Here is a 24,095-nt window from a genome sequence, read left to right on the forward strand (position 1 = left end):
ATAGCAGTTTGGAAAAGCTCTGACCTTAAAAAAAAAAAAAAAAAAAAAGGCAAGCAAACCAGACAAATTTAAATTTAATTTTATTATGGAAATGAAAGTAATAACAGAAGTGACAGCAGGGTGGATGATAAGCTCACTTAGCAGGGGGATCAAATGAAGTGATGACATGCCATTATGACCTCAGGGGTTAAAGATGCAATTTTCCATCTGGCTGCATCTGGCTTTTTCAACATAAATGTTGACACCACCTGCCGAGATTTACTACGAACTGCCTCCACAGGTCTTCGTCTAGCTTTTGTTACCCAGGTTAACATTTATTTTTCCCTCTTTTCTGATAAGTTTAACTGAGCAATATGCTCCCTTTCTTCAAAACCCCATGTACAGTTCATACCAGTTTATAAAATAGATCAAATAACTAATAGTAACATCACAAGCAGCTCAAAGAGAGACACTAGAAAACTACAAGGTAGGTAGTAAAACTAGCCTTAAGATTACAAACATGAAGATTAAACTTAAGCTACACTTGCTAATATCTTGCATTATTTAAGATTTTTAGAAATCCACTTTTCTCTTAGCAACAGCCACCTGAATGAGTTTATCTGAAAGAAACCTTAAAGAACTAGACTGTACTCAAAGCCAATTGACTATTAGCCACCTGCACTTCTTTTATTCAGCAGCTTAATTGCTTCCAATTCCAGATACACTGTACTTGCATCATCATCTGCCAGCCCAGTGACACATTCACTTATTCATCCGATTTAGCCACAGCCAAACGATGATCTCAAAACAAATTTGTAATCAGCTATTGACACACTGTTGGGTGTATGTTTTTTGTTCCCATATCTCATATTTGAAGGTTAGTAACTACCAGTTACTAACTACTGTTCCTCTCCCGCAGGCTTAATCTTGATTAGGACTATCCTCTTACTACCATTCAATATACACTTTGCATTTTTGCCCATGCCCCCTCCCTTTTTTTTTTTTAAACCTACAGACCCCAGGCCTTACAGATCTGGCTCTGTCAGAAAAGGTAAGTTAGGAAGCTTGTTTCCAGCTGGTTTTGAAGTGTCCAGATTCTTCACTAAAAATAAAACCCACAAGATAATTCAACTAAAAGAAACAAGGAGGACCCAGCCTGCACTAGGAGTTGGTTACCTAATGGGGGGAGGAGTGTGCGCCCATGTAAAGCCAACCAAACAATCCACCCTTCACAGACTTTGAGTGTGCCCCAGGACTAAAGTTACGAAAGGAGAGAGGAAAATGGAGGCAAAGAAGGTTAATGAAGCTTACAGGGAGCACAGAACAGTTAAGAAGCAACAAAGAGAGGCAAAAACACCTATAAATACCTTCCTCTGCCAAAACTCTTTCCCACAAAGGTAATCACTATCACCTTCTCCTCCAGGAATGAAACAGGTACCACCCTCCTACCAAGGTGTATTACTCACCTGGCAGAGGTGTGAACCCTTGTTCTTAACAGACCAATCACCAACCACTTCCAAATCTGTTAAGGTATTTTCTGAATTACAAAAGAACTTAGTAGTTCCCTTCAACATTTTTTAGGAAAAAAATTAAGCGTTCCTGTTCACTTAGCACATGCTTAACTTCAAGCACATAGTTCACTGCTAAACTGAACAGGAACGACTTAAGCCTATGGTTAAATGCTTTCCTGATTCAGAACCTAAAAATAGCAGATGCTTTCTGCAGTTCCTCTTTCTCTTGTTCTCCTAATGACAGACAACTATTGTGCCGTGTCATTATGACAACAAGATAGCTTGATTACCCTCTTTCCAGAGGCTGTCAGTTCTGCTTAACTGGTATCTAATGTATGCGTCTGGAATGGAAGTAAATGTGTTAATGTTTCAGTCACTTATATCTACCATACATTTTCCCCTGCTGCATTTAAAGAACGTCTTGGTTTCTATAACTGGCTTGCTAGACATTATATTCACTGATATGGACAGCAGTGATATTCTTCTTTTACGACTCATTTCTTCAAGAAAAATGCATGAAATAACTTTCTCCTTCATCTACTGTATTTTTTTCAACTTGACTTCAACCTGTATATGAATTTCCCCACACCTGTATTTAAGGTGCTGGGTGAGAGAGGCCTCCCTCCAAGAACGAAAGTTTAGAATGAACTGGTTGTTACTGTAACTAAGCAGGTTTCATGAATGAAGAGCTGTAGTTGCTTTAGGACTTTTTGTGCATTTTTACCTGTAAGAAGATGATCATTTTAAACATACAGAGAAAAATAAGAATCAACACTACCTAGAACAAGTAATAAGCAGCTGTGAAGTAAAGGCCTTTAATAACCTGATAAGTACTGGTAAGGTCAAATCTTAAACATGCTCCCATATTTTTTTCATCACTCAAAAACTCAAAGATAAGCCATTACACAATGGCAGCCTATTTAAGTTGGCTCAATTCTCTTTCATATTTCCTCTTCTGATCATTACCAAGCTCCCTCTATATCCCTCCATTGCTTCTTGTGTCTTGGGCATTCAGAAGTAATTTTTTCCTCAGAAATCTCTTGTTATATTGTGGACTGAAACACAAGGACTATTTTTAACCACTGCTTTATGAGTCTATATGTTGCCATATTATCAAACATGGCAATGACACTTTTCTATTTACATCAGGAAGGCCTTGCTCTTCAGAGAACAATGTTAACATTCAGGCACAACATTTTGCTGCCATGATCATCTCATGGCTTTCTGAAGCTAGTGAAGAACTTATGCAAGTGTCTCGCATTTCAGTAGATTTTAGGCAGCAAAATTTTACAGGAAAAGGTAGAGGACAAGGTGAACCCTTGCAAACTGAATACTCATTTTGGGGAAAAAAGGGGAAAAAAAAAGAACAAAATCAGAGAACCTATGCCTAATCAGCTGGGTTCTCTGCAACAAACAGGAAGGTCTGTATTATTTCTTAGATTATTACATGCATCCCACACACATTTGTGGGCAGTATGACTGATGAAATAAATCTGACAAGAAAAGTATAAAGTTTAGTAAGATTTGAACATGCAGCTTTCTTTGTTCATTTAATCCATTTCTCATTGTTTTCCTACACATACTTTTGTTTAAGTGACTGAAGCATGCCATTACTCTAATCAGTCTGGTTGCAAACTTCCCAAGACACAGGGCTCTTGAAGTTAAGCAAAGCCACACTGGCTCTATTAAAAGAGCACAGGTGAGACACAGAAGTGCTGAAGTGTAGGGACTTAGTCTAGAAGTGGCAGAGTCACCATTTCCTCTCAACAGAAGAGGTGGAAGCCCAAGCTTATCACCAGGGAGCGCAAGCTGGCAAGCAACTGCAGGAGCAACAGTAGACAGATACACTTGACACTTATTCTGGTGTTACAATCAATTGGTACAACTGCTATAGCCCATAAACCAACTGCTTCACACAGATGTAAATGGTTTGCAGGTGCCTCTGACTTGAATTAAAAGTTGATTCAATCCTGAATTGGAAGTTGTCCCCAACTTTTTTCCAAATGTTAAGTGCTATATAATCATTTCTGTTCCTAGGAAACATTGCAGTGGAATGAATATTCTCATAAAGTTGCTGTACAACATTTCCCCCTTCCCCCCAAATATTAATACATCAACAAAAATTCACAGTTTTATCTAAAAAGCAATTCTTTCCTTCTCCAGTGACGTTACTATGTAAAAAAAAATACAATGAATATTTTCTCTTATGTTGTATAAATAGTTGAATAGCCAAGTTTATCAAATGAAAAGACTGAACACATTTCCATTTATGGGATACAACATTTCTTTTGATTTTACTGACACTTATTCATAGATAAAGTATGCTAAAAATTTCTCATATCAATAACCAATTAAGAACTTACTTGGTTTTTTGAATCCAGACGCAATAGTCTGTAATGAAGAGATCATTAAGGATGTAGGAAGGGTCATTCTCCCTAAAAATCTTGTGAATGTCCAGCAGACACTTCAAAACTGCACCTTTTCCTGAAAACAGATTTTGATTTTTGTAAGTCATTAGAAATAATAGCTAATCTTTATCATCTTCTCACCTTTGAGGTTAATAATCATGCTATTTACAATGATCTTGTAACTTTAAGTTGATTCACAGCCTCAGAAAAATCCTGCAGTCAGAGGACTATGCCCCTTGGTATCCCAATCCACCTCATCTATGTAGATGTGGAGCCTCTTTGACCTTAGCAGAATACCCCTGTGAGACCAAAGCCTCAAGGCACAGTCATGGGTGTACCTCTCTAGAGCTGAGGAAGCCCCGTCCCGAAGCCTCTCCTTTCCATTTCTCCAAGGTGTTCTGGCCCAAACTTTAGCACAGCCATGCAATGATCCACACCAAAAAACTGATCAAGCTTAAAAGTAATACACAAAACAAACATGCCTCCTGCACGCCCTCTGTGAAAAAGGCAAAGGTTGTAACTCCATATGCCTACACAAATACCCATGCGGGAAAAACACAAGGCTGCAAACACACAGTCCATAACAGGATCAATCGCACAGAAGGAGCCACAGCAATTGTGTAAGCCAATGTAAGCGATATCACTCCCTAACATCTAACCAACCATCACCTTAAATTTAGCAGATCAGTTCCTACCACTGTTTGTTATGGAATTGGGCGAGTTGAGCCCCCAGAAAGAAAAGCTCATTTCAGGCTTATAAAGGCCAAATTTTACATGCTGCTGATAAATGCAGCGAAAGAACAAATTGAGTGTTTTCTCATTCCACAATCAGAAACCATTCTGTAGTCAGTTTAATTTTCTTCATATACAATCATTCCTTATGAAGAGAACTCATTAGAAAAACTTCCCATTAGCTGGCATCTCCTCCATTAGCTTAGTTTTCTAATCAAAGTTACTGAAGGGTTAAGTGCTGGAACATACACAAAAAATTCCACTGTTTGGGGGGGGGGGGGGGGGGGGACATTCAAATAAAAACAGCCACTACTGCAAATGGAGTCTAATAACCCCTTCCCAAGAGACTGGCTCCTCCAAGGCTATGAAACCTGAACATGGATGAAGTTACATTTTACAGATTAAAAAGAAAGAAAAAAAGATCAGAACTCCCCCTGCTGTTCAACCACAAGATTCTTATTTGCTTGTTTTTAAGTATTAGATGCTGAAAAACTGCTGACAGAGAGAATGCAATTGAAAGGGTATGGAAGATTGCAATAAGGAAAGAATCTGGACAGTAAAAAACAACAGCAAACAGAAGTGAAAAATACTAATCTAGAAGAGAAGCAATTGAACAGAAGTTGACAAAGAATGCAAAAACAGTCAAGTCCCATACATAACTGACCAACTTCTAGATTCTGACCTCAATACTTGCCAAGCTAAGCTTGTCGAACTAGACTATTCTGACTACGAAGCATGCTCTTCTAAAAAGCAACATGTGAAACTAAAATTTTGCTAAATTTTTTGGTTCTGTCAAGCTCCCAGCCTGAACCATTTACAAAATCCACTGCTGTTACTCACCTGCCAAGTAACAATCCAAATCAGTGACTATAATGTTAATTCTCAATAGAAAATAGTCTTTCTTCATAAGTTAAAGTTTTAGACTATAGTAGTTTCATGGGGCTCTAATTAGAGAGGCTGCAACTTTAATTTCTGCTTTCAGAATATGCATCTTTTAAAATGCCATTTATAAATAAGAATTCCTTACACAAAACTGCATCAAGCAGCCGACCACAGGAATTAAAAACAAGAGCTGAGTAATGAACACTATTTAAACCTTAATGGAGGGTGTTCCATAAAATATAGACGATCCTTAACCAATTTCTGTGAAATTTTAAATTGCAAGTTCTGTCTTTGGATGCCTATTTCAGTCTTTAGTAGACATCTGGTCCTAACTCTCAGGCTGCAAGGCTGCGGTTACGTATGCAGCCGCAGTACTACTTACACCGGCTGAAGTAGGCTTTGCTGCACCCGCCACCCCCACCTTCTCCACGGATCGCTCCTCCGCAGTTCTTTGTGACGGGCCAGTGCAGGCATTTGTGAAAACACATAGTGAACTGGACCAGAGAACTGAAGCTGAAGGATAAACAGGTTGGGGGCTTTTTTGGCAGTCCTGTCAGTATAACTCACTGAAAGGTTGTCTGTTAAAGCAAACTTACTGTGTGCTAGTTTTAAATCTCACCTCTTTTGTAGCCCTAAAATTCTCATTTTAAAACACAACCGTATACTCAAGTTAAGAAAGCCATGGAATAGACAATGAAGACACACCAAGAACAACCAATGCCATTTTCTCCACGTAGCATAGAGTCAAGCACTCTCACACACAGGGGCATTAAATGTTTAAGAATATGCACAAGAAATTTTTAATGATAATTCCAGGAAAACAAGTGATCTATTTGAAAGTCAGTTTTGCTTATCTTCTGTATTTACATTTTAACAAGTCAAACAAATAATACAATGACATATGCAATTCACTTCAAGTTCTTCAAACAAATGAAAATAGCACTCTAAACATACCTACCTCATAATGTAAAATTATACCTCTGCGTTATCCTGATCAATAAATATACTGCTTTTTATGTACAGATACTATTTTCTGATTATTTAAAAAACAACTAGTTATACTTAAAAGTATGCATACGAAGATTTTTTGTAAGAGGACCAAAAATATTTATTTTCTAAGCTACTAAAATTTAAGATGTAGACCACAGAAGTATATGACTCAGACTCCAATACACCCTAACTTTTGGTATAAGGATCCGCGCTAGAGGTAAAGGAGGATAACAACTAATCTGAAATTGGGTATACTGTAAGATAGGATATCAGAACTAAGTACTAACCCATTGTTTTTCTGAGACAAAGGTAGTTTTCTTTTCCTGCCATTCAAAAATCTCTGCTGTTGGGGAGAGGATGAGAAGTTGCAACTCCAGAGAAAAAGCACCACAGAGGCTGAGCACATGAGGCAGAAGTCATGAAAGTCAGAGCATATGCCTGCAGATCCCTGGATTCTGCTGGAGTTCATTGCTATGACAGCTGGCAGAGGATAGCCCACAATTTTAATTCTACAAAGTTTCAGAAATCCATTCCTCTTTCCACAAATTAGTTCAGAAAAGGATACAACTCGACCCCAGCTTTGTATCTGTCATTTGATACAGTAACACACTGATCTGACACCATCATCAAATCATACTGGCTTTCGTACTGAGTATTTGAAAGTAAAGGAAGTTAACAAATCTCACCATTTTACATTGTTTTTTTCACAGAGACTTCCATATATTTTTCCACCTGTTTGCAAGAAGCAAGAGTATTTATCTAGAGAAATAAGCTTAACTTTGCTGTCCCTCATTAAAAAAAGAGTTAAGAATAACACAAGATTGAATATAGTAGGACTATTTGTCACAACCCCCCATGCTTTCAGCAATACCTAGTCATCAGATTTAGGCATAATCTAATCCCACAATTACTTAAATGCAGGAAAAAAAACACTTGCCAAATCTTTACAGCAACCACCACAATGAATACAAATTAACTTTAGTCTCTCTAAAAAGTCAAATGTGAAGTCATTTTTCATGTTATTAACACAATTTTTGTTTTTTTTTAAACTTTTATATCTTTTAGAATTCTTATTGGTAAAAAAAAATTATTTTGCAATAATATATTATGGCAAGTTCAGTCAATCAACCACCTGCCTCTGAGCCCTTTTGAAGAGTCTATAGAAAGTAAACCAAAAGTGCTGCCAGAGTTACCACCCTGTTTAAAAAAAATAAAGAACTTTTACTGACTTTTAAATGAAAACTTTCTGGTAATAACTTATCCTGCTAAATGGTAGTACTACCTGTTTTTATAAATAATTTTTTATTCATAGATCTATTAGTGTTAGCTTCTGTACAAAAGGAGGCAAAGCATATTTAATGTCACAGAAAAGAGCACAAATGGGTTTTCTCTTTATTTGCAGCTCATAAAAGATGGATTGCCAATTAGTATTACACAATGGTAACACAACATCAGCAAACACCAACAAACAGCCCACACCACTTCTTTATTACACGTCTACTGAAAAGGGGCTTCGGATATTTATATAAAAACTACACCTGGCAAGCTTTTCTGTTACTCATCTGTCAAATACAGTATATACTTTTTGTTGGAAGGAGTATTTTAGCTGGTATGTACCACCGAATCACCATTCAGCAATTTAAGCCTATCCAAAGAACAGGTAAACAAATACATTAGATATCCTAGATGACAATGCTGAAATTTGAACAGTTTTGTTGAAGTAGTATTTTAAATATTACAGATCATTAAAACAGAAGAATATGAACAAGTTTGCTAAGGACCTTAACATTGATCAGCTTAATGCATTTGTCTTATAACTAACACTTTGACAACAAGTGTTAATTCAAAAAAGTTTCAACCACATATAAGGTCATTAAATAGCTTAAAAATACAGTATCCTGTACTCTGAAAATGATCCATCAACATAGTGCTAACATTTTTAAAGCAAGCTCACAAATAACTTGACATAACAATTCAATCCCACAAGAATTTTCATTAAATAGCTTTACTATGCTCATTTGTTTGGAAAACAAGAGCTTTTAAAAGTTGAATATTCATTCCTTTAATTTTGTTAATTTTTGAAAAGTTGCAATGAAAATTGATTGAATAGTAATTACTTTCCTAATAGCTGTTTATTAAAACTTTCTCATTTTATGCTTTGTTAAGAGTGTGCCTGTTCAGGTACACGAAGTTTCAAATTTGCAGCTAAGGGTTTGAAAACATTATTAATAAACAAATATCAACACACTTGGACTGAATTACATCCAAAATACCCTGACTTTATTATCCAAACATTCCATTACACTAGGTCTCAGCTTCTGTTGCCAGCATCCTAAAAGAGACCTTAAATCAGGATGAAGTCAACTACACCCAATTCTTCCTTGAAGTTAAACACTCATCTTCTTGCATCCACATGACAGGGAATAGTTCTGTGATACTGTTTAATTGAATTTGCCATCAGTTGACAGTCATTTTTGCCCTTGCGCATCACATGCACCATTAAAATATAATGCCAAACCAGGCTGGTAATGCATCATTTCCAGCAACCAGAACGACTACTTAATGCTACCTACGACTAATATGCTTTTTCACACTACAGTTTGCTAAGTATTTTGTAAAAACTGAAATTCCCCAAAAGCTTAGCTAGACTTCCAATGAAATTTGAAGGAGGAAACATTTGATTGAACAAGTGTGCCTCGGCAGCATAAGGACGATCTGCAAATCCATTTCTTTTAAAGACAGAGATACATTTTTTTCTCCCTTCTGATTAGCTAGACATGCAATATATCCATTTTGTACCTTTCTCCAATACTTTGGTAGTTGGTTATTTAAAGAATTCTGTGCTTTTCACACCACATAAGTTCCATAATCGCAAAGGCTGATTTGGGGCACAAACCCAGAATTTTCAGTCAATATTAACTACTATTACTCATATCACTGCCCTGCTAACTTTCTAATGCCCCTCCCAACAGATTAATGCCCACATGAAGAAATTAACATATTTTTGCCCATTCCCCAGGTAGCACCCGGAGATTACCATGGCCGATATTGAAGATACTGCCTAACTTTCTCCTAATAAGAATTCCAATTGAAATGGGCACACATTCCCTTTTTTGTGAGGCTTGCGTGTGCTGTTCCAGCATCTTGAAGATCCACTGGCAGCTCTGCCAACGCAGCCAGTCGCACCATCCTGCACTAGTTTCCCAGGCAACCAGCACAGCCACAGACATGCACAGAATGCAGCTGAATGAAACCAGACCTACTGCATTTTTTTAACTTATTCCAGTGCTTGTAAACCATTAGGTATAAGATGCTAGAAGATTTAAATAGCTCAGTGATTACATGACATAAGCCTACCTCCTCTCGATACTTTGGACCAGACTGTAACAGGAGTGATCTGCACTTCTTGCAAACATTTTGAACTTTTCCAGGTCTGCAAATTACAAGACTTACTGTTCAGTGGCTTAAAAGAGAGTGAACTGGCACCTTATAAACATTTACCATTATTTACATAGAAGCATACAATGCATTTCATACACACAGGCCCATACATTTTCCCCACCAATAAGCTGATCATTAAGAACAGAGTTCCTCATGGGGTACCGGTTAAATTCAAGGCATCTGTATCTGCTAACATCAGATAGCCTGGAACTGAACGCAGTGTTATAAACAGGGAAGTGACGATTATGAATGGACTTAGTGGCGTGAGGACAAATTAGATTATGCAAACTGTTCTTCATTTCTTTATGAGGGTTCTATCATGTTAGTTAAGTAACTGTACTCTTATAAAAACATACACATACATGTGTACATACAGTATGCTAGTATGTACTCACGTATATATTATACATGTAATGTGTTGCACTTGTACCCTCTTCGCCCTCCCCAAATTCATGCATTTTCCCCCCTATTTGCTTACCACTGGGTAGCATAAAAACACCAGAAGTTTTTGCAAGTTAAACAAACATTAGGAAACAAAATTTAAATGTTAGGATTTACAACTAAAGCCTCCTCTTCTTTTGGTTATTCACACACCCTGTACACCACATTATGGAGGAAAAGTTTTCCTTGTTAAAGTAATTTCTTTACTATATATCAACTTTGGAAGAAACTCTGCAGATGAAACCATGTTCCCATCTTTCAGTTCCCTTTCAAGACCACAGAAGGTATATTGCTATGAAAAAGCCTTGAAACAGAAAGGCATTTTATATGCATAGCTTGCATCGTGGGTGAATTCCAAAATACAGAATAAGAGGATCTATCTAAATAAGCTGAATTTCTGTTAAAGCTTATGGCAGTACAGGCATACCTCAGAGATATTGCAGGTTCAGTTCCAGACCACTGCAAGAAAGCGAGTCACACAGGTTTTTTTGGTTTCCCAGTGCACATAAAAGTTATGTTTACACTATACTGTAGTCTATCAAGTGCGCAATAGCATTACACCAAAAAAAACAATGTACATACCTTAATTAAAAAAAAATACTTCATTGCTAAAAAAAATGCTAACCATCATCTGACCCTTCAGCAAGTTGTAATCTTTTTGCTGATGGAAGGTCTTGCCTCCATGTTGATGGCTGCTGACCGATCAGGGTGGTGCTTGCTGAAGGCTGGGGAGGCTGTGGCAATTTCTTAAAATAAGACAGCACTGAAGCCTGCCGCATCCATTGACTCTTCCTTCACAAAGGATTTCTCTGTAGCATGCAATACTGTTTGATAGCATTTTACCCACAATAGAGATTCTTTCAGAAGTGGAGTCAGTCCTCTCAAACCCTGCTGCTGCTTTATCAACTAAGTTTATGTCATATTCTAAACCCTTTGTTGTCATTTCAACAATGTTCACAGCATCTTCACCAGGAGTAGATTCCGTCTCAAGAAACCACTTTCTTTGCTCCTCCATAAGAAGCAACTCCTCATCCGTTTTTATCGTGACATTGCAGCAATTCAGTCACATCTTCAGGCTCCACTTCTAATTCTAGTTCTCTTGCTATTTCCACCACATCTGCAGTTACTTCCTCCACTGAAGCCTTGAACCCCTCAAACTCATCCATGAGGGTTGGAATCAACTTCTTCCAAACTCCTGTTAATGTTGATATTTTGACCTCCTCCCATGAATCACAAGTGTTCTTAATGGCATCTAGAATGGTGAATCCTTTCCAGAAGTTTTCAATTTACTTTGCCCAGACCCATCAAAGAAATCACTATCTATGATAGCTATAGCCTTACAAAAATGTATTTCTTAAATAATAAGACTTGAAAGTCGAAATTACTCCTTGATCCATGGGCTGCAGAATGGATGTTGTGTTTGCAGGCATGAAAACAACAGTAATCCCATTGTACGTCTCCATCAGAACTCTTGGGTGACCAGGTGCATTGTCAATGAGCAGTAGTATTTTGAAAGGAATCTTTTTTTCTGAGCAGTAGGTCTCAACAGTGGGCTTAACATATTCAGTAAACCATGTTGTAAACAGATGTGCTGTCATCCCAACTTTGTTGTTCCATTTACAGAGCACAGGAAGAGTAGGTTTCACATAATTCTTAAGGGCCCTATGATTTTCAGAATGGTAAATAAGTATTGGCTTCAACTTAAAGTCACCAGCTGCATTAGCCCCTAACAAGAGGGCCAGCCTGTCCGTTGAAGCTTTGAAGCCAGGCATTGACTTCTCCTCTCTAGCTATCAAAGTCCTAGATGGCATCTTCTTCCAATAGATTAGAAGGCTGTTTCGCCTCCATTGAAAACCTGCTGTTTAGCGTAGCCACCTCCATCAATTCTCTTCGCTACATCTTCTGGATAACTTGCTGCAGCTCCTACATCAGCACTTTCTGCTTCACCTTGCACTTTTATGTTATGGAGACGGCTTCGTTCCTTAAACCTCATCAATCAACTTCTGACAGCTTCAAACTTTTCTCCTGCAGCTTCCTCACCTCTCTCAGCCTTCACAGAATGGAAGAGAGTTAGGGCCTTGCTCTGCATTAGGCTTTGGCTTAAGGGACTGTTGTGCCTGGTTTGATCTTCTATCCAGACCATTCAAACTTTCTCCATACCAGCAATAAGACCGTTTCGCTTTCTTATCATTTGTGCGTTCACTGGAGAAGCACTTTGAATTTCCTTCAAGAGCTTTCCCTTTGCATTCACAACTTGGCTAACTGTTTGGCACAAGAGGCCTCACTTTTGGTCTGTCTCGGCTTCGACATGCCTTCCTCACCAAGCTTCATCATTTCTAGCTTTTGATTTAAAGTGAGAGACGTCCGACTCTTCCTTTCTCTTGAGCACGTAGAGGTCATTGTAGGGTTATTAACTGGCCTAATTTCAATATTGTTGTGTCTCAGGGAATAGGGAGGCCCGAGGAGAGGGACAGACACAGGGGAGCGGCTGGTCGGTGGAGCAGTCAGAACACACACAACATTTATCAACTAAGTTCACCATCCTACATGGGCACGGTTCGTGGCACCCCAAAACTATTACAATAGTAACATCACTGATCACCATAACAGATATAATAATAATGAAAAAGTTTGAAATATTGCAAGAATTACCAAAACATGACACAGAGACACAAAGTGAGCACATGCTGTTGAAAAAATGGCGCCGATAAACTTGCTCAATGCAGGGTTGCCACAAACCTTCAGTTTGTAAAAAATGCAATATCTGTGAAGCACAAAAAAGCGAAGTGCAATAAAGCAAGGTATGCCTGTAATTTGTATGCATATCACTGAGGTCAGAAGAACTACAGTTAGCATATCTCCTGTCTCAGTACAGAATTATTTAGCATACCCAAACTAGTCCTCCAGAGAGGATCAAGGCTTTGCTGTTGGCGAAGATCACCATGGATGATACAGAGAGTCCATGCTAATAAGTACTGCTGTGGCCCTTGTGGTTTGGAAGAAGAGGGCAACAAGGCAAGAGCTGCAGCCACATGTCCCAAGCAGAGAAGGGAACCAGATACAGAAAGTTACTGTAGATGCCATCTCTCTTACCAAACTTCAAAATATTTTTGTTGGGTCATTGAATGTTCATTCTGTAATACCATCTTTCCGCCATAAAATTAAAAGAAAAAGCATATAGCATACCCCTGCTGTAGTATCCTCTTAAACAAATCTAAAAGGCTGACAGAACTGTATGATTTCACTTTTATTACCAGAATTTTGTTTCCACACTTGTGAAAAGCAGCATAAGCCCAGTGGAGATAACAGCACAGATTTTCCCCCTAAAACATCACTACCTGACTGTTATAACAAATGGTGTTTCCAGCAATCAATACCTTTGTGCAGTAGGACAGAGTAGCATTGCAATTTCTGTGTATTTTCTAAACTTCCAACTCACCAACAATGAAAATAAACCATTAATAAAGTGTTGCTTCTCAGTTTCTTCTGTTTCTTCTGTTAGAAAAAAGTCTAACACTGAGGATGTTTTTTCTGAAAGTAGTAACTTACAATAAACAGCAAACTTGTAAGTAACTTTAACCGCTCAACTTATAAGTATGATTATGTAAACCTGCACAACTGAATCTTGAAATGACCATAGTTCCAAACATTTGTATGCTACTATGTGAAAGCAGCCTGGGATAAACTGGGAACATAGAATGCTGCTGCTGAAAGATTTATTAACAGTCATTAAGATGACAGCTCCACTCCTGAACATGAAGTAAAAAGCTACAAATAGGTAGTGTAGGTTTTTTTATTCTTCAGTTTTAAATAAAGAAAAATTGTCAGTGTGGCAGAACTAAGATAACATACACAAGTCAGAGATTTTGAACTTTGCTCCTATGACAGAACAATGATATAGAAAGTCAATGATGCAAAACGAATTATTTTGATGCCTTCCATTTGTGAAACTTATTTCAGGACTTTAGGGGCCACTGATAAAATACAAGTTATACAAGTTAAGTTTCATTCACTTTACTGCTCTAAAGAGCTCTCATCAATCTTTTAGTAAATATTGGCTTTCCTTAAATCCTAAGCCACGATCTCATAGCAATTCAGGATTTCTATTCTTCTCCAACCACCCCTGTACTTACCAGACAGTTGCCGCAACCATTTTTCGCTTAATCCTATGAAAAACAGTAACTATCTGCCTATGAGCCACAAAACTACCCCTTGCCTTCCAAACAGTTCCCCAACATGTGTGATTCTGTATGGCAATCCTAAAATGGCACACACAACGGAACAGTTTAGGTATTGAGAGTTAGATGTCTAATACAATTATTTTAAACAGAAAAAATATAATTAATGGATTGGCTCAAATCAGAAAAAAACCCAGAAGGTTTAAACTTCCTTTCTGTCAAAATCCTAACAACAATGACAATGGTTAAATTAAAAGAATAGTTCTTCCAAATGGTAAGGCTATGGAGGAAAGCTGCCAAGATTTGGGGGGCATACATATGTGTTCCAGGAAAAGATTCCAAAATCAAGACGAGCAGAACTTAACTAGACAGGACAGTTGGAACAACTGTAGAAGATGCTTTTAAAAAAAAAAAACAAAAAAAAAACCCACCACCCACACATACACACACCCTTAAACGGAGACAAACCATGAAAGTTAAAAGAGATTGGAAGCATTTCTGATAATGGGCTTCAGTCACATAATTAAGGAGCATGCAAAGAACTACAGAAACCACAGAACCCCTACTATACCTCTAAACATAAGTCACCCTGCTTTGAAATACAACTTAAATGTATTGGAAACAAAAATTAAATTTATTTACTTTTAAAGGGGCCTAATACAATTATAGTATCTAACCTACCATAACAAAAGCATCATTAAAATGTTCTTTTCCAACAGAAAATCTCCTTATAGACAGACAAATACAGTATAAACAAGAATACATTAGAAACCAACAACATGCAAACACATATATTAAACTAAAAACTCTGAAGACCTTTTCCCTAAGAGCTTTATAAATCACGGGTGGATTATCTCCACTTATTAAGATACAAGATCAGATCAAAGCTTTTTCTAAAGATGAGATGTTCATAATTTCTTTTGCATAGACCCTCTGAATTACAATGCGACTCTGCAGGTATCATTTTCAATCCCTAAAAAACTTACCTAGTTGCAGTATCATGACTGCATCATCGATGGCACGTGTCACTAATCTGAAATGTCTGTGCAGGGGATAGCATAGAACTCTTCTTCCAAAAGATACCAGGACATCATGAATACTAGTGAAACTCTGTATGTGTCAATAGAAAAATCTGAATTAGTGCGTGCTTTTTGATACAAATAAATTATTTATTTAGGAAAAGTCATAACAGCATAGATTGAAAAGCCCTTTTAATATATTATATCTAAAACCCGTATTTCAATAGATATGAAAATCAACATGCTAATCTTAAACAGAAACAAGACACTGCACATTTAGTTTGCATGGCAGGATAACCAAAGTCCAATATATTTTAGTGGTTTTTAATTAAAAAAAGAATTTAATGAACATAAGAACAAAACATCTAACTCAGGACTCCGCCATTCTTTAGAACAGAGCAATGAATTACATCTGCCCCATATTATTATATATATTAAAGGGAAGCTATAAAAAGCCTTTTAAGAAAAAATAAGAATTAAAAACATATGATATTAACAGAATGCATATGTACATATAAGATCTTTAAAAATGATACATGACTGCCTTTCATGGACATGGCAGATATTTGAGACAGGGATAAATATATCTCCCTAGGGAAAGCAATTCATTGTCCTCCTTTACGAGTGAGGAAGACCTCTAATTTACTCCGGCCAGAGGCACCAGTGAGTTAAAGACTCTCTTAAGAGAGTGATTTCCTTTCCAGCATTCACTTTTCAAAAGACAAACTACTCCATTTATGAAATAGCTGTTTTTATTTGAATACATCTTGAAATCTCAATTTATTAAAATTAATAAAAACGCTTTCCTGAAAACCAATACTTTTTCACATTAAATGACTACCTCAACCCATTTTTCATTTTAATGGATTATTGATAAGTGTTTTAATCATTTAGATTTTGTTATTTAATATTTAGAGTTTAAGGTGTGTACATGTCATGCACAGCAAAATGGCAGTCAGTTCAAACAAACCACAGCTGAGGCAGTTTTGTTTACAGATTGATGAAAACACCCGCCTCTACATGGTTTATATAACAGATATAGTTATTAACAGCTTGGTGCCAGGAGACTGAATTTTCTGGGTGTGAAGTATACTGTTGGCAGAAGCTGTGCCAAGAGCTGCTACATTATAGGATAAGCACACACAGAAAACTCCTTCACTATGTTAGGATATGGATCTGAAAAATTCAAGAGTGAAAGCAATCACTGCATTTTAACTGCACTCCTTCATGACTTGCTACTGCAGAACATTCAACCAGAAACAAGTAAAAAAATAACTAATTTATAAAACCAGTTTTCAACAGAACAAATTCTTATTACTAAATACAACCTTTGCCACCACTAGAAAAGTTTGCAAGGTTGGACCCAAAAATCCTGTTAGAAATTTAATATATGATCCTGCAAACTGCAACATGGGTCAATAAATTAAGGAATGAGAGAGAGAGAAAGAATCCTTTCTAGCTTGTTGCCATCCTAAGAAATAACAATCCACAGGTCAGGTTAAGTCCATTCCAATCCCAGGTGTGTAACAACTTCATTACTAAGAAGCACACAGGCCTGTGTAAACAATTTGAAAGTGCACAGAGAAAAAAGGAATTCAGTTTCTTCACTTTATTCTATGTTGGTTTCATAGGGCTAGCAGCAACTGAACAAATATGGATGCAATAATAACCCTGCGAAGAAATGAGGGGTAAAGCAACATGCGTGTCCACTGACTCTGCAAGAAACCTGAAACAAAAGCATTTAGAGCTGTGACAGGTCACACAGTCATTAGAGCCCTAATGACACAGCAATTTTACAATTACAGAACAGGGGTACTTTTCCTAAAAGGTTATGGAATTCAGCATTTCCATGATATGGGAAATAAAGCAGTCATTCAGGTCAAAAAAAAAAAAACAAAACCAAAAAAACCCCCCAAAACTTTTCTTCTCTTATCACCAGGGTTTACAGTTACTTCTAGGCTTCCCAGCTCTGGAGCAGCTGGAGAAGAAGCCAGAAGCCACCTGATTTGCAGCCTAGGAAAAAAGCAAGCCAGAAGTGCAGAATGGTGATCTAGGAAGTCTGGAGAAAAGCTTAGCAGCAAATACCCCCAGAAGTGGGCAATAAACTTCTTTACTGAATCCTGCCATCTTCAAAAGTCATTATTAAAACATGCATCTTAAGTAGCACTTAAAGGACACCAAACCCACTAGGTCCCACTGAGCAATACCTAACACTAAGAAATTACAACTTTGCTTGTTATGCCCTTTATGGATTACTACCTTTGCAAATCATATTCTGTTAACAAAGCCAACATTCAGTATCTCTGCTTTCATCTCTTCAAGATGAGAGCTTCTTACAGAAGAAAAGATGTTTTTCATTCATACATTTAAAGTTTGTTTTCAACTTATCAGCTGACTCAAGGGATTTTTCATCAATAGGATGCGTGAGATACTGGGGTTTTTACGTGAAAAACCCTTATTGTGTTTGTTCTTTCTTCCACCCTTCTCACACCAAAATTTCTTCCTTTGATAGAAGTTGCAGTCTGATCAACTAACCCCCAGAAAAGTCAAAAACCTACACCCAGCCACACTGATCAAGAAAACACGAAGATGGAACTGCAGAACAGCTTTAGAATAGCATGTGTTCAACATATACTGTATTTGATGTTTGAAGGTATGAGAACCTCAACAGAACAGAAAAAACAATTATTTCTAAAGCCAGCTGCCAGATAAAGTCCCTTGCCAATTTTTAAATTATTTTGCTGTTCAACAACTATTTTAACATCCAGTACTGCTTTAGCCAGTTAAATGGGATGATATTTATGGCTCCTGATCAGAGGTAGAGGGCTATATCAGTTTTTTTTTTTTTTTTTTTTTTACCCTAGGTATGTAGATGCATATGCATACTTCAGAGGTACGTGCGGTGTAAACACAGTTACCTCCTACATAAAGGACAGAACTCACAAATGAAACCCAGGTTGTAGATAAGCAGCTTTTAGGTAGTGCCTGTCCTTAGCTTTTCAGCAATGGGCCACAACAAGGCCCAGCACCAAGAAAGATGTACCAGAGGTCATACTCTAGCCTCTTGGGGCCACTAGGAGCTGGGAACCCAAAAGGTCCTGATCAGTTTCTTGTAATATTTATTAAATATATGACAAACACTTAATTCACCTTCAAAATTGAAAGGGCAACCTTTCAACAAAAGCAACATGCAATTCCAAGAATAAATAATAAAGCAAATATATAATGCAGTACTTAAGTTTTAACTTACTTCCAGCCAGCACAGCGTTGCACTCAGTTTCCTGACGTTCCAAGATGATTCGACCTGATTTTAAGACATGAAAACACAACACAAGTATTATCTAATTCAATGTTCAAGACTGCTGGCAAACTATTTAAGATAACATTCTGGCAGTAATTTAAGAACCTATGTGAATATGAAACACTAATTATATTATGTGCATTGAAACAGCCACAGGACAGCATTAAAAATGATATTGTAATGCCGTATGTTAAAAAACTGAAATGTGTTTCCATACAGGGGATATCTAACCTAAGCACAAAGCCTTTAAAATAGAACAGCGATCACAGGAAAAACTGCATTAGAAAAATTCTGTTCCTCAATACACTTTTCACCAAGCAAGAGAAACTTGGATCTGCCTAGTGAATCAACAGTTCAAGCTAAAATACCTTGTTTTGTGAAAACAGCTCAAGACTTTTGGCTTTCAGAGAGGATCCTAAAGCCAGCAGTGCATGTAAGACATCATTATTCTTAAAATGTGACAGATTCATAGGATTTGTGAGGTAGTGCGGTCTAGCAGGATGATTAGGGCTAAAAGCCAGGAAGCCTTGATCTATAATCCTGGCTCTAATAAAGATTTGTGTGGCTTGAAAGTCTTGGTTTTCCTATTAAAGAAAGCAATGCATTTTCCACATATACTATAAGGCTATTGCAAGGATCAATAACATTTTTGTACATAAGGATCCTCACATATTTGCGATTTTGTGCAGCACATCAACAATATGAAGCAATACAACAACAGTCCTATGATTGTTCTGTTGAATAGACAGGTCTGCACGTTTCTGCCTGCAATTCTAAAATCCATGTCTCACAACTCAGTCTGATAAGGAAAGAATGCTTTTGATTATCTGTTCCAATACTTTCATTAAAACCATGGAGAAAACATCCATAGTTAACATCATGCTAGGAACAAAGCTGTATCTGGGAAGCAGCTCCATTTTTAAAAGACAAGCTTTCCACAGGACACAGGACTTTTCCTTGTTAGCTAGGCTCCATACTAAACTTCCACTATTTTCTTAATTCTTTATATCCTCTAAAAAGCCTAGGATACACAACACAAAATAAAGCCGGATGCTGTCTTATGGAGGAGATAGGTAAACACCAGAATACTGAAAAAGAAAACCTGGCTTAAAACTACCTTCCCACTTCCCTCCAGCTCCTGAGGCACTGTGAAAAAGCAAACTCTGAATTGTGACTTCTTTTGAGGGGGAAAAAAAAGCATCAATCTTAATTTTTTAAATGCTTCACCGTAGTTTCCAGAATGCTTCAATGCTTCAGGAAACATTTTCCATATTCAGCAGACAAGCTTTGAAAACTTAAAAAAATCAGTTTTATTAAAAGCATACAATGGCAGCCTTTATAAAACACTAAACTCCGTCTCAGTCCTGCAGACTTGATGATTTTGAGTGCTTTTTTTTAAATTTATTATAAACATATCTATTACAGAACTGTCCAGAAAAAAGAAGAACCATCAATTCAAAACCAGCAACTTCATGAAATCTATATTTAGGTAAATCAAGATGCACCACATCACAAAACAAATCACAAACAAAAGGAATTGTTTGGAATCTCCTGCATCTCCTTCCACTTCTCTCCTACAGCTAAAATGCTGCTCTACACGAAGAGCCTAGAAGCATTTAGAAATCATAATAATCCCTAAATGCATCCCAACAGTTTAATCTAGAGATATAAAGTCTTTTATTGTAATTTACTCATCACATTTTCAATGTTTGGAGGTAACAGTAAGTTCACTTTAAACGGTAAGTTTCCCAAATGACAGTACGGAGTCTGGCACTGGGTTCTTGAATTTTTTTTTTTTTTTTTTTAAGTTACTTACATTCTTGTCTCCTTCATTGACACAGATTTCATAGCAATATGCCAGAAGGATATCAATTAAACTGAGATATACATGATGACGGGCTCTTTTATCCAGAAGATGAGATTTATTTTTGAATTTTCTCAGCTGCTCTCTCTCTTCTTCAGAGAAGACAACTATAAAAAGTAAAAGGATAATTGATTACAAATTTAAGAGTGACACATTCATTTTAACAGGCGGTATACTGCTTCCACAGTCTGTTTAAAAGAAGCATGCTACTAATCACGAACCACTCATCAGCCAAGAAAAAGCATAAATCATTCGTACTTCCACTACTATTTAACTTTTATTAAACCTTGATATAGTCCTTTAAATGTCAGGTTCCAGTACTGCATGCACGTGCTAGCACTTTGGAACCCCTCTGAAGTACCGAGGATCTTTGTGGATGCCTGTGTATCTTGTACAGATATAAATGCAAAATCAAGACCTAGGTACATGAAAGTTTCCAAAGTTCATGTCCTATGGGACAAGGATAAGGAAACAGGCTAACAAAAACAAATAGATTTTCCTGTTGTAGAAAAGGATAAGAAATAAATATATAGAGATGAATAAAAAAAGGGAAGGTACAATTCTGTATTCTTAAACCTCATCAGCTTCCACTGATGACCATGATTTAGGAGCTACATTTATACTGTCTGACAGTATCCTTCCACTGAGTGGGAGAGATCAGAGATCAAAATCCTGTTCCCACTGATACTACTACGAAAGGCACAATTCCTTTCCGAAGAGCTATGGTTTTCACCCTCAGTGACCACAGTATTTTGCTGATCTTCAGTGTACCTCACCTACTTAAGAACGGCAACACGAGCAAAACTCCAGAGAATCATGTAGCCCAGTACCTTCTCTTTGGGTTGCATAAGGAGGACAAAAACAACAACATACCAGGCATGCTATAACGCATCAAAATACTTCCCTAGCAAACTGTGGTATAGGCATAGACGACTGAGATTAAATATTGAAAGGGTAACCTGTCTGAGAAGTACTGAAAACACTTAAAATGCAGAAAGGATGGCAGAATTGCACTGAAATGATAGTAGAGATTAAGTAGATTGACTAGAAGCCATCCCCATACAAACTCATAGTAAATCAAGAAGTCATTTAGTAAAATTAAAACAGTCTGAAGTCTGAGCTCAGAGATTTTCATCCAGACTGTCCAGGCATTCCATGTCAATAGGAATTGTTTTACTGTCTCTTCCTGAATCAGACAGATCCAGTGAACACACTTAGTCACCTCGCAAAACAAAGTCACAGTTCTACAGAGGGACTTGATAGGAGAAAGCAGTGTTACTAGCTTGACTGCTGATGCTTTGTTGCATTGCTGAAGTACCACTCTACTATTTGTTCAAGCACCAATAACACAGCAACCATCATCCTGAGTTTAAAATATTACTTCATTCAAGGAGATTTCTCAGAGACTGGAACAAGTGTAACGCAGCACTCTCATTATGCATTCAAAACAAGTCCTGAAGTCTAGGGGTAAGCACACAACGTGACCCTTAACTCATTGAATTTTAATTATTTATTCTAGAAAGAGAATATTACAATATTGAAATCCCCATTCAAATATTCTGTTACCTCCCCTCTTTTAGATCACTGTATTCTGGCATCTTTAGCTGGGGACTGAAAGAAGCTGCAAGCAGAATATATATTCTGAATTCAGAATATATATTATATATATATATAAATAACAAATAATTGTTTTGCATTTTTAATTTAATGCACTCAAGTGAGGACGAATATGTTCCCCATCCTGACAAGGCACTAAAGAGTCCTTGCTGGCCAGGCAAGGGGGGGAATGGTCAGCCTTTGAGGTCCCCTGAGACAGATCCTTGAAAACTGCTGAGTTGCCATCTTCTACCAGCTTCATCAACACTAACAACTTAACCTGCTGACCCAACAATTCCGGACAAGATCCAACTTGATTCCCTACTCTTCTACTTTAGGATTTTATACTTTCCATGATGCACCTCTGGAATCCTTGAGTTACTAATGATCCTATCTAAAAAAATTTTAAGTTGTCTAAAAAACCTGTAATTTTACCTTTCTTATCTTTCTACAGACCTTCCCACAGTTCTCTCTCAGCAGCCTGAGCCAAGGCTGTGCAGCTGGGCCACGTCAGAGCCATGGCTCCTTGGAACACAGGCAGCTAAACCCCACGAGGAGCTTACAGCCGGGGTTGCAGAGTGAAAAGGTTATAATCCACAGCAAACCAAATTCCTTTTACACCCATTTCTCTATCTTAAGGATGACTACAAATGTTCTTAGAGATGTTTCTCCTCAAACACTGCTCATCATTTTACACAATCCCTATTCTCATGGAAACAATTGCTCTATTAGACATGTGGTTGTCTTTATCCCAGGAGCTTGCTACAAGCTTTCTAATTTTATGACATGTTTTGAAACAAATATTCTTGATGCCAAAGGCATGTAAGCATGTGCATACCTCAAGACATAAAATTACAAATGAAGAGAAAAAAAACTTCTGAATGTTTCTTTTATGAACTTTCTTAATGTTTCTATGAGCTGCGTAACCATGAAATACTTGATTTAAATTCCTCTGGAAACTTCTTTATGAACTAAACATTTCTCTGGAGTCAAGCCAGTCTCCATTTATTCACAAGCTCCCACACAAAGGAATTCCAGCTTTTATGTCATCTTGAGAAAGCCGATCTCATCCAATTGCTATCTAGTACAAAATGACAATTTAGCAAAAACTATGGCAATTCTACTGTTTTTTCATTAATACAATGTAGTTCAGCATTATCCCTTAACTCACAAATATAGATGTATCTATATTCCATCAGCAAATTTCTTGATAAGTTCTCAATTTATACTGATTCTTCAGTGAGTCACCGCTATCATTTATATTAAAATTATCCATAAAACCATATGTGCAATGTTGTAGTGCACTTGAAAAAATCAATTTCTGAAAAACATAACAAAAATCATTTTGTAAGTTGCTACAGTAGGGCGGGATTAATGAAGTATCACAACAGGGTGTTTACAGTTAGGAGAGGGTCAAATGGTAAAGAAAAGGCATTTCCGATTTCAGCTAGCTTTCAAAACAAAACCCTCTAATGGAGTAGAAGGCAATTTATTACGTAATCATATGCAAATAGAGCTTTCATCCTGAAGAGAAGCACAAATCTGGAGAGGTGAAACTGATGCTGAAAAAGAAAAGCTATGAGAAATTGTAAAAAGCAAACAGCGAAGAGACTGTAAGCAAGTATTATTAAAGCAGATCAGATCCATAAAGTTTAAAATCACTTCCAGTGACTACATGAGTATTTAAAGAAGTTGTTATAAAAAATAAATAATGACTCCAAAGTATCTCAGAATCTGTCACAAACAGAATCCC

At 37.2% G+C, this 24,095-nt stretch overlaps 1 protein-coding gene across 4 annotated transcripts in view; it reads right to left on the minus strand.

Moving 5' to 3' along the window:
* SHQ1 (SHQ1, H/ACA ribonucleoprotein assembly factor) overlaps positions 1 to 24,095 on the minus strand; it is a 70,412-nt gene that overhangs the window by 26,553 nt on the left and 19,764 nt on the right. For all 4 annotated transcript variants that reach the window (XM_067303498.1, XM_067303496.1, XM_067303497.1 and 1 more), the window contains 4 exons: positions 20,699 to 20,853; positions 18,832 to 18,885; positions 15,549 to 15,672; positions 3,854 to 3,974 (listed from right to left, as the gene is read on the minus strand). In XM_067303498.1, coding sequence (XP_067159599.1) covers positions 3,854 to 3,974; positions 15,549 to 15,672; positions 18,832 to 18,885; positions 20,699 to 20,853 — 454 coding nt within the window. The remainder of the gene's footprint in view (positions 1 to 3,853; positions 3,975 to 15,548; positions 15,673 to 18,831; positions 18,886 to 20,698; positions 20,854 to 24,095) is intronic.

The sequence above is a fragment of the Apteryx mantelli genome, chromosome 12 (genome assembly GCF_036417845.1).
Source record: "Apteryx mantelli isolate bAptMan1 chromosome 12, bAptMan1.hap1, whole genome shotgun sequence".
Taxonomy (NCBI): domain Eukaryota; kingdom Metazoa; phylum Chordata; class Aves; order Apterygiformes; family Apterygidae; genus Apteryx; species Apteryx mantelli.